Raw genomic sequence first — 17,213 nt, 5'->3', positions numbered from 1 at the left:
GGCCCATGCCGTCGTCTAACTTATCCACGCTGAGGACGTTGTTGAAGGGAAGGACTGCTGCTAATCGAGAACGAGGAATACGGGTTTATTTACAGTATCTACATGCAGTTCATCAGTCTAGCATGACTGCGAGAGAAAAGTACATCAGTACATGACTGCTTGAGAAAGTGCACTGAGCAGCCGCACAACAGCGGTTTATAAACACTCGGTCCTCAATCGATCCCAAGGTGAGGGAAACGTTCGACCAGGCACAGTAGACAAGTTGACCAGGCACCGTAGGCGAGACGACCAGGCACCGTAGGCGAGGCGACCAGGCACCGTAGGCGAGGCGACCAGGCACCGTAGGCGCATTTTGTTCCCCGAGCTGACTGTCCATTGTCTTGCGTCTTGATCGGCAAGGGGAAAGGGGTCTCCGTAGACGTTCCCGCGGCAACTCCCCCACTCATAGCAGATCAGGTCCGCGGTGGCGGGTTCAGGCACAAAGCCTGCTTCGTCAAACTCGGCTCCAGAGACGGAGAGTCGAGGACGCGCGTCCACACACAGTCGACTTAGTGACGCCGTGGCTAGAGGTTTGCGGTGGCGTTCCAAGAAAATTTTGCCGCCGCTGTCGCAACTGGCTGGCAAAACTTGCACGTTGCCACCTCGGCAGGCCATTCCTAACAGCTAAAACTTGCATGTCAGCGGGCCGTTCTTAACAGTGCGTGATCGGTAAGACGTTTCCTTTTGGCGTTGAGAATGCGCCTAAAGCCCGGTCCATATGGTGCGATCTTACACGGCGTTTATCGCAGCTGCGACTTCCACAAATGCGTACTTCGCATTCCCGTTTCACATGCACCGAGCGCTCGGTGCATGTGAAACGGTCGCCGGGAGCCCCTGGCTCTCGGCGATCTCCCTGGCCCGCTCGACGGCCTGGAGTTGTACTGCCGGGTGGGAGCTGAGTTACACAGTTTCCGCGATCAATCGGGCCAGTTTACTGGACGAGCAACCGTCTGAGCAGTCACGCCAAGCTCCGGGTGGGCAGGCAATAAAAAAGCTTTGCGTACAAAAAAATAAAATAATAGAAATGTTTATGCGCTTGACGGCGGACATTTGTTGCGGTGAGGATATGTCGGTATTGGTTAATTTAACAATACACAGCTCGAATATTTGTGTACGTTAGTGTTAACCGACCTTTCCCACGTGTTAACGGTTGCTAACGTTACCGATGCGCACGCAGGGGGCATCCGTAGCCACCGCGCTGACCCTGACATTCCAGGCGTGGGCCGTGACCGGACGGCTGCTGCACGGTCCAAAGCCGCTCAGGATGCCCAGCTCACTGGACCGCTGTCCCGGCACGGAGCACTTCGGCGCCAATGCTACCCTGCCGATACCGTGAGCAGTGAACGTTTAGTGGCGTTGTCACTCCATGATGTCCCGTATAGTCCCCATAATATAACACGCCCTAAATCCTTGAATCACAAGCTGACATCGACAGGCTCCGGGCACCGACATTAGGTTTCCAGAGAAATTAGCGCTTTCTTTGAATAGCCTAAGGGGAGAACGTACAGCAGAGGTGAAAGTTAGCAAGTCCGCAGTGCTGTGACAGACCTGTCCTATCAGCAATTATTTTCATAACCTAAATGGGTAGAATTGAAACGGTGCTACCAAAAAGCAACGCGCGTTTTAAACTCCCACACAGAAAAGGCCGGTATATGTAGCGTTAGGGCATAAGATGCTAAATAAAACCGCTCGCTTTCATGGACAGGGAAAAGTAGTACTAACCTAGCAGTTAGTTCCAGCGTAATGAAGTGATGGCTAAAATAGGTCATTCAATAATAACAATGGCAATCTTGTTTAGAACCACCAATACAGATACATATGGTAAAAGAGTATCAAGCGCTCTGACAAACGAGGGCAATCGATATGTTGACTCACGAGAAAATCAAGTGTAAGCGAAAGGTATAAGGGCTGCAATGGCAGCAATAGGTGCGAGGTATTACCATTTTTGTTGCAATGGTTCCACGGCTTGCGTTGGGAATGTCGTGTAAGTGAGAAGCGCCGTAAGTGTCGAGGGGTGACCAGAATTAAGGGCGGTAGAGGTCAATTGGCTTCGAGTGCACGCCGGGAGAAAACATACACACGTCAACAAAGTAAAAAAAAAAACAGTTTTGCAAAAATGGGCCACGTCTCACTGAATGTGCTAACGTGAATGTGAAGTCAAATACCTGGGCGTCACTTTAACTGCGGGATTAGACTGGACATCCCACATTGACACAACAAGAGAGAGAGGGCTCTTTATTAGAAAAACAGAGAATTTTGCCGGCGCGTATATAACCGCTGGCATGCTACTCTGTATAGGGATGGGGAATGGGATGAAAAGATTCAAGAAAAGAGTTTCTGACACAACAAGCGCTACAGCGTGCCGCCTTTTGCACCTTTTCCAGAGGAACTTCAAGTATGCGCCAAAACGATTGAAGGAAGCTTTGTATGTTACAAATATTAGGCCGGTGTTAGAGTAGGCTTACGCAGCATGGGACCCCTTCAGAAAAGTTCTTGAAGATAAGTTAGAGCGTGTTCACAAAAGGGCCGCAAGATTCGTCACGGGCATCTACGACTACAAAATTAGAGGTTCGCAAATCAGGGAAATCTAGGGTGGAAGTTGCTGTCCACACGCAGAAAAATAATCAGGTTAAAGCTTTTACACAACATTAACAGCGGTAACACAGGAATCGATAAGAACATGTATTGAAAGCCACCTCATTATCAGTCTAAAAGACGCGACAATCCCAAGAAAAATAAGGGCCTACCAAAGTCGTATTAATGTATTTAAGTTTTCATTCTTTCCGCGAACAATTGCAGAGTGGAATTTGCTCCCGGATGAGGTAGTGTCTGCACCCAATTTTTCATCTGCCACAGAGAACTTTACATGAATCTGTTTTAGACAATATTTCCAGTGTGCCGTTTTATGCATTGTGTAACACATTTTATTATCGGATGTTGTTAGTATTGGATGTGTTGTCTTTCTTTACTAATTAGATGATTGTATGTTTAATACCACAGACGATATGATGGCGTTGTTCGCGAAGTTGACCTTTATGTTTGTAATTAACCACCCTACGATAATGCCCAACTCGGGCGCTGTAGGTATTTGTAATAAATAAATAAATAAATAAATAAATAAATAAATAAATAAATAACATTGGCTTTCCGCCACCATCGTGAAAGGACGAGTGGGTCATAGATTTTCCTACAGTATACTAGAGGGAACTCTGGCGCTGCAGTCGTTGACCCACCATGGGAATGATGGGAAGTACATGAATTTGTCTGGTCTTCGTGCTTCTGCATTCAGGCGTTCTTGTGGCTTTGTACATTATGCTTTATATGCCTTCATTGCGTTAAATTTCAGAGAAATCTATACCCTTCGACGTGCAGTAGACGCTGCGAACACGCACAATCGCCAATCACAACGATTGAGCTTATCGAGGTGGCCAAATCGAAATGCGCTAAACGTCTCAAGGCACTGGCATTGATTTATTGATTAGATAACTTTTATTTTTCAGTCCTGCAGAACGAGTATTAGCACGTCGCGGGCCGTTCCCACGTCGTGACCGACAGGTTTAGCCTGCTAGCCGCATCGTGGACCTGCTGGACGGCCCAACGTTGCTCAGCCAGGAGTGGATTGCGGAGTGCCGCTTCCCACCTAGCTGAGTTGAGGTCAGGGCTTGTTATAAAGATACATCCCCAGAGCCCCCAGAGATACTCCTTTAATATCCTTAATACGATGGTGACGGAAAGCCAATACGGGTACAGGGTTGTCGGCATTGGTTGTCGGTCTGTATTTTCACTTGTCGGCTGACTCTCTTTATAACTCATTCTCTCCCTCTCACATGACATAGGAGTGAGCAAGAGGCGACCGTGTTTTTCGCCTACCGACTGTCAAGCTTCTGGAGCGGCATGTTGTCAACGTTGGCCACCATCTTCATCGGCATTATCATCAGCTGGCTTACTGGTACGCAGTACACTAGCTCGGGACTTCACATGATTACAAAGATTTAAAAAATTCGCCGACGATTACGGTATACTCCCTAACGCGAAATTCGAGCGCAGCTCTATACGTGTTTTCATTTCGCGATATATTGGTTGGCGCGGACAATCTGACTCGTGCGGCACGTTGCAAACGGAGTGAAGTGTGGCGCGACCGCCTCGTTAATCGGGAGTTCGCGAGAGGCAGCGCGTGGGTGACACGTGGCCTCCCAGACCTCCCAGACGACGCGCGCTATTCTGGCGCCATCTCGCAGCCGTCGTCACCGCAATGCGCGCCTTGCACGGCACTACGCTTTTCTTCTCACGCTTTCGCCATACCCTCCTCCGCTTTCCTCCTCACGCTCTCTTCGCTCATCCGCCGCTGCGCTGCGCGTTCGCTCTTTCATCCTTCGCTGTGCTCGTTCGTTCGGCTACGCCTACCCTCGCCGCAGGAACGGGCGCCTAAGAGCTGCGCTCTAAAAAAAAAAACTTGCAGTTTCGCTAGACAGGCGAAACACTGATTGACAGCAATAGCGAAGTATTAGACGATTATGTACACAGTAATTAAGGTTAATATATATATCCGCGGACCATATAAGTTGCACGAAACATTCACTCAAAACAAGCGTGCTGTCCCGCGCACGTCCCTGCGAGGACAGAAGCGTTTCTTCCCGAGCCACAAACACCAGGCCGAGAATACGGACAAGCGCCAAGCCTACATGCATGCATCCGCTCGGTGCTATGGCGCGCTATTTTGTGAATGAAAGTAAGAGAAAGAGAAGCTAAATTGGTCGCAAAGGACGGAAATAAAAAAAGCCCATGGAGATTTACAAAAACGGCAAGAATGAAATCGAGAGGGAAAATCTGTATGGTAGCACAAAGGGCAGTGATTTGCTATTTGAGGCCCGATCAGCTGGCTGGCTGCCTCAGGACAAAAACATACCGGAGCAAATATGCGCCATAGTATGAAGAGTGTGCGTGTGTGTTGCAACAAAAGCCTGGAAGCGACTCAGCTCATCCTAATGGAATGCCAAGATATTCACCAAGCGAGACCCACAGGTAAAGTCAACAAGTTTCCAGAAGCGTCGGGATTAAAAAAAAAAAAAGACAAATCGCCGCCCGAACGCTCCGTACAGATGGTTAGCCAGCGAAGCTGAAACGTACGGCCCTGTTGTTTATCAGTGGGTTAATCCCGACGGTTCATTAAGCGACAGCTTGGTAGGCTGCGGGATCCTCGGTACTCAGTTGCTGCTTGCGCTCGGCTGCACGAGCCTGTTCTTGTGCCCAGGCTGCAGCGTCGGCACGGCGTAGACGAGCTCGTTCTCGGTTCTGCTCGCGGCGTTGCTGACCGACAGTTGCCTGATCCTCAGGAGTACGTATGAGAAGTGGCCTGCCCATATCGGAGCCGGAGAGAAACTGCTGCGCGCGTGCTCGGCTGCGACGCAGAGCAACGAAGTCACTACTGGCGCAGTCACTACGGGGTCGCGCTGGAGGGGTTTTTGGCATCCAAGCGACAGACGGGCGGGCGGGCGGACGAACGAATCGGTTAGCCATACACAGCTTCGCTGTAAAAGGATGGACGGATTAACTGGTCAGCAGTCGAGATAAGTAACACCGGTGTCACACGACCACTTTCGATCGCTGTTGCGCCCGATTCGATTAGTTTGGAGTAGATAGGTTTACAGTATTGACGGGAAGACATTTAGGGAAGAGATTCTTGGAACCGGAGTCATTGCAAGCGTAGTTGACTGTACGATATATATATATATATATATATATATATATATATATATATATATATATATATATATATATATATATATATATATAGAGAGAGAGAGAGAGAGAGAGAGAGAGAGTTTGTAATGGATGCAACAGTAACGACCGAGATTAGTTAGACAATATTATGCTAGACGGTGACAGATGTAGTAAAACCTGATTAGATCAATAATAATAATAATAATAATAATAATAATAATAACGCAGGGGAAGGAGGACATGCTTGGTTTATACACGCTTCTTATAGGCCCGTTTTCACGGCGATCCCGTGGTAGAGTGACCCGTGGGCGCCGCGATCAACGTTTGCGTCAATAGCAACGGCGCGCCAGGTGTTGCATGAGAGGAGAGGGCATGGACTCGACGCCACGTCACCCTCGCTCTCGGAAGCCTGTGTTATCCGCGCGTTCTTTGTGCGCGCAAGCTCTCGCCTGCGTTCTAACTTCGCGTCGGTAATCACTATAAAAATATGAATTTATAAAAAAAAAATGAGTTCGAAAGGAATTACCTTGGTGGTAGTGAGTTCGAACCTACGACTCCATGCTCGGAAGAAGTGTGTTTTACCCACTGGGACAAACCAGCGTTCTAGACAGCAGGCCTGTGCACTCTGCTTCATCATATCACGCTACTTGGAGCGAGTTTCATTGTCAAGCCCAGCGTGACGAAAGCGGTGAAGTCAGAATCACCGCGGCTTACTCAGGAGGGTCCCCGTTAGATTATATGGCGGTCGGGCAAGGTACCATGGCATCACGGATGGAAGTGCACCGGCCTTGTGCTATCTAACAGGTGTTGACCAAGTGCATGCCTCAATGCGCTCGCTTGCCCACGAGGAGTTCATAACTTTAAGGGCCGCTCAGCGGTATTCAACTGGACATTAATGCTTCTGCGTTCAAAACTAATAAGTGCTTAGGTGTCCTCGGGTTTCTTGCCAATCATTTTGAAGTACCCGCTTGTCATGTTTCTAACTCAGTGACGTTCCTCGGTGCGGACTCGTCACGGTGGCTTAACGGCTATGGTGTTGCGCTAAGCACGAGGTCGCGGGATCAAATTCCGGCCGTGGCGGCCGCATTTCTATGGGGGCAAAATGCGAAAACGCCCGTGTCCCGTGCATTGGAGGCACGTTAAAGATGCCCTGGTGGTCAAAATTAATCCGGAGTCCCCCTCTGCGGCGTGCCGCATAATTAAATCGTGGTTTGGCACCCAAAAACCCCAGATTTGGTTTTTCTGTGCAGTCGCTATCTGATTGTTTATTTTCTACCTAATAGTTCGCGGGTGCTCTCAGTTGCTGCAGATTTGTTCTAGCCGCGCACGTGGGCTTGGAACGTAGATGTTGTGTACCCTGCAATCACCATTAGCCTTTTTGTGTGCATGTGTGTGTGTCCACTGCAGTACGAAGGCCTCTCCGAGGCCTCCTTGGGCCTGTCTTCAAGGCCCTGCTCGCGCAAGCTGATTCCTTGCACCTGCAAAGTTCCTAACTTCATCAACCCGCCTAATATTCTGCCGTCCTCGACAGACCTTCCCTTCCCTTGGCACCCATTCTGTAACTCTAAATGTCCGCCGGTTATCTGACCTACGCATTACATCGTCAGCCCAGCTCCATTTGTTTCTCTTAATGTCAACTAGAATATCGGCTATCCCCGTTTGCTTTCAAATCCACATCGTTTTCTTCCTGTCTCTAACGTTACGCCTGACATTTTTTCATTCCATCTCTTTGCGCGGTCACTAACTTGTTAACCTTCAAGTGTCTGCATCTCATATGATATCGGCGGCAGAATGCAACGATTGTACGCTTTTCTTTTCAAAGACAGGGGTAAGCTCCAATTAGGTAATGCCTGCCGCATGCGCTCGAACACAATTTGATTGTTCTGGAAATTTCCTCCTCCTGATAAGGATCCCTTGTGAGTGATTGCCCTAGCTAAACGTACTCCTGCACAGACTCCAGAGGTTGACTGGCGATCATGAATTCTTGTACCTTACCAGGCACTGAACATTACCTACATTACCTTTGTATTCTACATATTACTCTTCATATTACCCTACTCTGGCACTTTCTCGGTTAAGGTGCTCAATCAAAATCGATCATCCCCAGTGTTACCGAACAGGAAAGTGCCATCTGCAAACCGAATGTTGTTGAAATATTCGCCGTTGATACTTACTCCGAAGCCTTCCCAGAATTCTTCTGAGCATGCAGTGAGATATAGATATAGCATTGGATATATTGTCTCGTTGCCTGACACGTTTCTTGATAGAGAATTTTCTACTTTTCTTGTGGAGAAGCAAGGTAGTTGTGGAATCTTCGTAGACATTTCCGAAGATATCCTCGTATGCCTCCTGTACTCCTTGATTAATCAATGCCTCCATGACTGCTGGTATTTCTACTGACTCAAATGTCTTTTCATAATCTATGAAAGCCACATAGAGAGGTTGATAGTACTCCACAGAGTTCTCAGTTATCTGATTGACATGTACATGATCTATTGAAGAATGTCCCTTCCTGAAACTAGTCTGTTCTCTTCGTTGGTTGAAGTCAGGTGTTGGCCTGATTCTATTGGAAATTATATTGGTGAATATTGTATAGAGTACTGAAAACAAGCTAATGGGCCTATAATACTTCAGTTCTTGACTTCAATTCATTAATTTGTAATCTTGTGGAAAAGACGTATTATCGTTATATCACTCAATCACTTACTCTGTGGACCGTCACGAAACGCTCAGCTTCGAACGTTCGCGTGCTGTCGGTGTCGACAGTCAGCCATGCTGCAGTTTGATTAGGGTAGATGTGCGTAGATAACGTGCGAGAAATTTAGCTTACTATGCCAGGAAGCGGCGCTGTATAATTAGCAGTACTCACTCTTACCGACGTTCCAGGGTTGAAACCCTTTCTTTGGAGGTTGGCGATACGTACAACGCTGGCGGATGAGTGAATGTTTTTATCTCGAGGAAAGTCGTGCATCACGAAGGGCCGGAAACACAGGCAGTCCTTGTGTAGCAGTCCCAGCGGTCCGTGAACGACACAGATGCGTTGCATTCCGTAATATATGCCAGTCACTGTTTTTGCAGCCAACGACTGCACTATAACGTCTTCCCTATGCTGTTCCACATCTTGCGGCATGAATTACGCACAGTGCCTTAGCAATCACCCGACAGCTCATCACACAGTAGCACAGCAGAAGAGGTAATGGTTTCGCATTCGAGCCGCATGTTCGAGCTGTTGGAGCACTTTCGCTTGGCAGCTTGAGGCATGGCTTGAAGCAACGTGTGGATTGATGAATGGATGCATGGGTGGATTGATGCTATGACCGTACCCTTTGGAACAGGGCGGTGGGTTGCGCCACTAATCCCTTGTTATTATATTGCCCATGGAGGACAGAGACAAAATAGGAGAGGCCCTGACGTCATGTCTTTGAAGCCAAAAATGCAGTCATGTTCAACGTAACGTTGAACATGACTGCATTGAATTGCATTGACTGCGTTGAACGTAACGTTGGTCATGTTGGTGTGCCATCTTTCTTGGCGCCTCCAATCAGCTCGCCGGAGCAGATAGGCGCGAGCTTTGAACTTGCATTGCTACAAGCCGAGGGAAGTCCGACGCGCGTAAGAACAAAGCCTACGAAACTTCTGTAACAGTTTTCGCGAAGACGCGCTTTTTTTCCGTGGCACGTTTAAGAAGACGACAAGGACCTGCGCCGTAATTACTTTGGTTGGTTGTTCGCCGACACTCACGCTCGTAGAACCTAAACACAACTTTCAAGCATACACATCACGCTTCAAAGTCAGCTTCACCACGCTTCAAAGTCAGTCAGTACATGGTGACCTTTGCATGCAAATAAGTGGAGCAATAAAACTTGCACAACCTGTCACCGGGCTGCCTAAGTGCATAAATTTTGCGACCACCACCACACCATCACCGGCAGTGCTAGTAGGGCGAGAACGGGGAAATAATCGGCACAATCCGGTGAAATTTGCGTGTTACATTACTGTCAGAGAAGAAATGTGACATTAATAATTTGTGCAGGAGTAATTGGCCGTCAAGGTCTGTATAAAGTTCATGTGTAACCAATATAAGGCCTATCAGCGTTTTTGGTTTAGTCGCGAAAATTAATACAGTGAAATGCAGTGTGTTGGGCCGTTTTGTGTGCGTTTCAAACGTGCTGCCGACCAACTCTGCCAACATATCTCGATAATGTCTGCAAATGTTCATCGTTGGCACTACGCTAAATCCTATGGATGCCCGCTGAACATCTTTCATGATACGAGGGATGTCAGGATTTTTCTTTCTTTTTTTTAATGTCCGACTGGGATGCTTTAATTTTTGTTGTCTCGGAAGAGTTCCAACGAGGCCAGAGGAGCCTAAATTGACCGCTGGGCAGATATCTTCACATTCTAAAACATGTTCTATCGTTTCCCTAGCTTTCCCACAGCAAGCACATGATTCTTCTTCCTTCTTATAACCCACTTTATAATTGCGTGTTCAAAGGCATCCTGATCTCGCTTCGAAAAGTAATGAGCTTCCCTTTGGGTTATCGTAAATCGTTTCTTTCCTGATTTCGTTTTGTCCCTCTTGAGTAGTTACTCATGGCAGGTTTCTTTCCCATTGCCGCCACCCATGAGATTATCTCAGCATCTCTGACTTTCCGCTTAACATTCTTTGGTGCCATGTTGCTTACCATACGGGCCGCATTGCTGGTATGCTGGCGGCGCCGCCGAAGGCGCCATCTCGTTCATCTAGAGCAAACTACTCCGCAAAAAGGGTACGTATAAAAAAAAAAGAACCGAGAGGGATAAAAAAAAATTCACCCACAATATCGTCAGCATAATTAGGTCGGGCGCTGCGCCGTTTCTGGCCCAAAATCGCTTGCATGTGAAACAGAGCGCAGCCGTTTAGGTCTTTTGAATTCACGATATATTGTGGCAAAGAATTTGATTCTGAACAACAGGGTCTTCTCGGTGGCGGAGCTGAGCCTCTGATCGGACAGCTCGTTTAGCAGCAGTGCCAGACGAAGGGTTTCCACCGGTTGCGTTGTTCATTGTTCAGAAAGAATAAGCGTGATCAAAGGAATGCGTGCAGGCGAAGTAGCGCATGCGCAGTGGGTCCGAAGCCCACGCCTTTTCCATATATGGTATTGGTGGACACGCTCGCCGCATGCTTGGTCGCCACCGTACATGAAGCACGTCTCGTGGGGCCATGGAGGCAGGAAAAATAAGGAGGGAGCATTACGTCACGCAGCCAGCCTTGGCAAGCGAACGCTCCGTGAAGCCACAGTGGTGGCCCAACACGTGACCTCTTGCGTCGAGGTTACGGGGGAAGAATCGAGATGTTGCTGAGACGTTTGGTTCCCTGTAGCTATGCCAGTAGTTTTTATTCGGTGCGCGCTTGTTAAGCTGCCCTGCCGTGGCTCTACCTGCAGAGCGTGAACACTAAACCAACCGCGCACTTTGACGTGCGATCACGTGTTGGGCCACCAGGCCTCCATGGGGTGCGGCTTCAATCGCGTTGCGGTATGCTCAATCCTATTTTTTCCTTACTCCATGCGTGCGGCACTCCGATTTCCTGCTCACCCATTCGCATACTTTCCACCTCTACTTTCCTCCTCATGCTTCCGCTACACCCTCCTCCTCAGCTCTTTCATCCTTTGCTGTGCTCGTTCGCTTGCTCGCTCGCTTACGCCGAGGGAGGCCGACGCTCAACACAGTAGCGAGCGCCTGAGATCTGTCTAAAAAAAGACTTTGCACCAGCCAGTTTGGCTGCTGCTCACAGCAGATCATATGACCTCCAAAAAACTGAGCACAGGCCGCGCACGCGCCATCGAACCTGGGACAGCACAGCGGTGGAGGAGGCCAGAGGCGACCGTGACAGCACTGTGTGCAGCAGGCATTGACATGTATCAGTGGCAGTGCTCGCTCGCTGCTCTGAAACACAACTCTATCTTGCCATACCAGCACGGCGCTGCTCTGCATGGAGGCGAAGGAAATAAATTAATTGAAACATCACAAACCAAGTATCCGCAAGTCGACGCTCCGTGAAGCAATCCTCTTTGCTTTTTCTCTTTCGAAAAGTTAGCCAATAAGTGATGCTGTGCTCGGTGCACTCGGTGCACTCAGCGCACTCAGCCTAGTGTGACAAAGGTTCCTACCAGAGTGCAATGCAGATAGAAAAACTAGTATCCTATACATTTACCGACAATAGCATAATACGACTTTATAGGAAAACCATGTACATACACGTACATGGACCGCTGATAGCCCTGTCAATTAAAGCACTGGAATTTACAATGGACCAATTGGTTGAGAACTAAAATTATAATTATGCTATTTCTTGTTTACATATACTCATTATATATATATATATACAAACACACACACACACACACACTCTCTCATTATATAATCTTCCACTGTAGGCTTTAATGGATGCACAGCTGTTCGGGTGCTTTGCTAACTGCTCTCCTGATATGCCTTTGGAACCGGTGGTTTATTGCAGAGCAGTTTGTTATGGAGAATGAGATGGCGCTTTCGGCGGCACACCGCGCATGGCCTCAGTGATAGCACACGAATACGAAGCCATTACCTCTTCTACCTTGCTTCCGTGCGATCAGCTGTCAGAAATGCAACTGAGTTTTTGCTAACAGGCTGTGCTGTAATCATGCTGGACTGAATCATTGGATTGAAGATGTGTGCAGTAGTTGGCTGCAAAAATAGTGACTGTCATCTAAGGAATGGAATGAAGCCGTGTGGCCAAGTTCGCGGACCACTGCTGCAACTGTCCGTATGTGTTACCGGCACTTCAAGATGTACGGCTTTTTTCGAGGACACAGAAATTCGCTCATCCGCCAGCATTGCATCGCTAACCTTCAAAGAAAGGGCTTCAACCCCAGAATGTCAGCAAGAGTGAGTACCACTCTTTAAACAATGACAAAGGGAGTAGCGCCACTTTCTGTCATGAGTAAGTTTTGCACACGGTATTTGCACACATCTACCCCAAATGGCATGGAAACTTATGCCCACTCTGTCGCCAGCATGTCAAGAATAATGGGCGCACATTTGAATATATGCGCACTATATACGCACAATAATAACACACTACACCAATTGCGCACGAATGGTCGAAGCTGAATGTTTTGTAACGGTCCACAAGAGTAAACGAGTTACTAGCAATAATACAGCTTTGCTACAAGGTATAACAACGTACGAAACAGCTACACTTCAAGCCTTGTGCGCAGCAACACCAAATCCATCGGAACTGAGCCCGCCCACGAGCGATTAGGCAGGAAATAATCAGATAGTGACCTCACCGAGGAACCTTACTGAGTCAGAAACATGACAAGCTGCTGCTTCAAAATATTTGCCAAATAAAGAATGAAGGGCAAAGCATACGAATTGATTCAATTCATGAGCGGAAAGTTTGGATAGCTTGGAATACATAGTTAGCCCCGCTTTTAGTTTTTTTTAGCCATGCTGACCGCGCCGGTTGGACATAGCTTAATCAGCTACAAAAGTGCTTCTGCATGTTCTCTGAAGCTGTGGCCAAAGCTTCGTGACGTCTACCCACTCACTGTCTACGATATCTCCCGAAACAGCAATTTGCTGCTAATCCGTACTGGTGTCATACACTTCCATTTTAAGTGCGAAGGTAATGGAGGCAGTTGAGGCAAGCATGGACGTGTCACCACGTGATCAAACATGGCAGCGCCTTTGGGATCACCGCGAAAAGGGTCAAAACATTTATTGTCTTCAACGCCATGTGCAATCATGTGGTGGCTGCACGTTGATGTCACATCCATTGCCTTTTCAGAAGACCACAAGCTAGCTGAGCATGGCAGTAGAAGACATTACTTACCTTGACATGATCCTGTGCTGGGCTGACTTATTCAGGCAATGATATTATCCTGTGATGCTCCCTCCTAGTTCTTTCCTTGCTTCATGTAAGAGTGTTTCATATGGCAGCATGAAAAGGCTTTCTTTCAGTGGTGTCATATAGTACACGTTTTTGCTTACGAATGCAATGCTTCCTTTGAACTGTCGCTCTGCACCCAGCCGCACACTTGTGCGTTCTAACTTTGCTGCCAACACTCTGGCTTTTGCCATTAACCCCAAACTAGATGTGGCGCGTACCCGCCTAGGTGGCATAGTGACTTTAGCGTTGCGATGCTAAGCCAGAGGGCGTGGGATCAAATCCCGGCTAGGGAGACTGCATTTTGACGGGGATGAAATGCAAAAACAACCGTGTATCGTGCATTGGAATCACATTAAAGAATCCCAGGTAGACACAATTAACCTGGAGTACACCACTCCAGTTTGCTTCAGAATTATATTGTGGTTTTGGCACGTAAAACCCCATAATTTATTAAATAAATGTGGCATGTGACCAGAGCCTCTCGTCACACTTTGGAGCATTTAGAATAATGGCAGCCATTGTGTTGTTATGCAATAAAATTGTCCTTGCATGCAGGTGGTGGGAGGAGTGCCAAAAAGCATGTGTCCCTCACGAGTGACGCCTTTGTGAGGATCTGGAGAAAAGTGTACATGCTTGAGGATGATGATTTGGTAAGATTCGCATAGATGTTCTGCTCTAACACCTATTGTCAACTATACGAACATGTCTTCATGTACATGTGCAGGGGCGCCTGATATCTGAAAAATTAATGCAAAATACATCACGTACCAATGTCATGCACACTCGTAGAAAAATTCTGGTAACAACTTCAGCAACACACATGTTTAATCTATATACCCCACCTCACCAACACTGCAATGTAGTAAAGCCTAACTCTCTTGTCAGCCAATAAGTAGCGATAACCAGCTGCATGCTCTGAAAAAGGAGATTGGCTCACCCATTATGCACTATTAAAGCTTCCATTTAGTTGGTGTCATGCAGAGGAAGATTGGATATAGACAATGGAGGAGCCCTTCTTCTGCATGGTTCTCTATTCGTGTTGGCCGACATGGCTCATAGCTTTCATTGCACTGCACAGAATTGTTAAGATGAAGTCGTAGAGCTTACGTAGTACCATGGTGCCTAGTGCGTGCTACACTTTGACAACATTGAATACCGTGCTAAAAAGAAAAAAAAGAGGTATGTACATATTGCATGAGAATCAGTAGGCATGGGATTAGTGTTGTAATGCACCACATGGAGAGCTGACATTTCGGCGAGTTGTCATAGATGCACGACAGAAAAACGAACTCAGAAAGAGATAGCGTTTCTTGATAAGTGGTAATCGTTTTCATGGTATGTGCATGTGACCTTAGGAAGCTTTACGAATGCAGGGGGTGTGTTTAACATTGTTTGTAACTGATGATAAGTGTGCAACATACATTATATATATCCTAAATAAAGGTGTTGCTGTGAGTCAGCATCCGATGTGTGTTATTTTTTCTTTGACCATGTAAAGTAGCACTGTTTTTACACGATGTAATGCACCACTTGAGTTGCTCCATGGGTTTTCTTTTTGTGTAGTATGCATACAGATAAAAGCCAATGTGCAGTATTCTGCTTTTTAACTAGAATATTACCTTTCACAGGAAGATCAAGAACTACAGAGGAGCAAGGAAAATCCTGTGCATCCCTTCACAATTGAACAAGCAGTTGATGATCGGCTTGGCTTCTCCAGAACAAGGTTGTAGGGCAATGTACGCACCATGTTTATAACCATGGTCATGAAGCACGATGCCTGCATGATGGCCACCACTACTTCCATTTGTACTCGACATTAATGCACAAATGAGGAGCTCCTACAGCTCCTCATTACAACAAAATGGACAGCTGTGTTTTAGTTTCCTAGTGTCTCAAATGATGATAATTTACCTACCAAACAAGACTGCACCAACAGCTAGCACTTCACATATGTAAGTCATAAGTATTAGTTATTTGGTTATCAAAAAGAAGAGTTGTTAACCATGAAAGTTAGAGTCAGCTATAAAGCTTAGACTGCTGAATTCAACAAAGGAGGCTCCAGAGGCTCCAAAATGACTACGTTAAAGCACAGTAGAAATCGCATCAAGGCACATTCTCCTATACCATGAAGTGTGGTGTAGTACAGTTCTGGTCACAAGCAGCGACTCGGAGAATTAATTCATATATCATTACTGCATATACATGCGTATTCTCTGAGATAACGCATACTACAGGAGATGTCCTGAAAAAGGCACCCTATCATGTATGCATGCAGCTGTGTTATTTAAACAATGCAGGAATTGATATTTCCTGCTCTCAATATTTATTTTATTTTAAACAAATTCACCAGATGGTTGCATGCAGTTGTGACGGTTGGATGGATTGTATGAAACTGATAAGAATACAAGTTGAATACCAATGCCCATTGCCTGGTATGGTTTTCATATGCTGTAGCTTTTAACGGAACAGGTGGTGCTATCGATGGCACAAAGCGGAACTAATCAGTCATGTTGAAGCAAGCTGAAAAGCATGACACTGGGACTGCATTGAATAGCGAACAGAAATGTGTGATGCTGCATTGTTTTGCATTATTGCTTCAAAAAATTATTATAGAAACATTCAAGAGGCGAGACCACCATTCAAATTCCTTAGAGGTCCAAGAAAATACCTTGAAGAGGGTGCTAGACCTGAGTGGCACGATATATGTGCTAAAAACAAAAAAAATTCTCACTCTGTTGCTATGCTTCTTCAAGGATTAAAGTGTTTCTGATTGATGAGTCTATGTTAGCCACTTACTATATATATATATATATATATATATATATATATAGATTCTAGGTTCCAGTATTTTTTACTTGAAAATCATCTAGCCATAGGGTTACCACTTTCATCGACAACATGGCAGAATGGAATTTCACAGGTTACTGTGTTATCATATATGGATGCTACTGAGGTAGCACCGCTAGAACTCTCAAGATCTATTTTGATGCATAGAAGTGAACAAACAGTTTAGCTGAGAAATTAATAAAAATAGATGCCTCCTAGCTGTTTCTGATCGCTGCATACCACAGTGAACGGTTGCCTTGCATCTGCCTCAACCTTCTTGCTGATCATACTAAGTTGCTTTTACATATATATATATATATATATATATATATATTTATATAAACACAGGCATATATTCCACCGCCTGCACCTTACATCACTACTCATGAAAACATTGCTGCAGAGAAACAAATCAATGTGACTCAAACTAGAACTAGACGATAAAAATGTCCTTTATGAGCTCAGCAGCAATGTAAGTCTAAAAGACTACTTGGGGAACTATTTCTGAACAGATTACAGAAACACGCCCTCCCTGCCCAGTAGTGAGATTATTGTCTGTATTCTGAAAAGCTTTACCTCATACAAGGTCTATGGAAGAGCTTAATTAAAATGGGCCTCTATTTGCAAATACTTCTTACACAAGAATTGCTCATAAGAAAACATTTCCGCCACTACTCCAGTTGTACATATCGTAAACAAAGCTGGCCGGCCGATA

The 17,213-nt window shown here is 46.3% G+C and overlaps 1 protein-coding gene across 1 annotated transcript in view; it reads left to right on the top strand.

Moving 5' to 3' along the window:
- Positions 1-16,449, top strand: part of LOC126542403 (sodium-coupled monocarboxylate transporter 2-like) — a 76,996-nt gene extending 60,547 nt beyond the window's left edge. Inside the window, exons 13-16 of the mRNA XM_050189461.3 lie at positions 1,217-1,371; positions 3,876-3,988; positions 14,228-14,322; positions 15,301-16,449. Coding sequence (XP_050045418.2) covers positions 1,217-1,371; positions 3,876-3,988; positions 14,228-14,322; positions 15,301-15,402 — 465 coding nt within the window. The 3' untranslated portion in view covers positions 15,403-16,449. The remainder of the gene's footprint in view (positions 1-1,216; positions 1,372-3,875; positions 3,989-14,227; positions 14,323-15,300) is intronic.
- The last annotated feature ends 764 nt before the right edge of the window (positions 16,450-17,213 follow it).

The sequence above is a fragment of the Dermacentor andersoni genome, chromosome 2 (assembly GCF_023375885.2).
Source record: "Dermacentor andersoni chromosome 2, qqDerAnde1_hic_scaffold, whole genome shotgun sequence".
Lineage (NCBI taxonomy): Eukaryota > Metazoa > Arthropoda > Arachnida > Ixodida > Ixodidae > Dermacentor > Dermacentor andersoni.
This window is presented reverse-complemented; position numbering and strand designations above follow the sequence as displayed.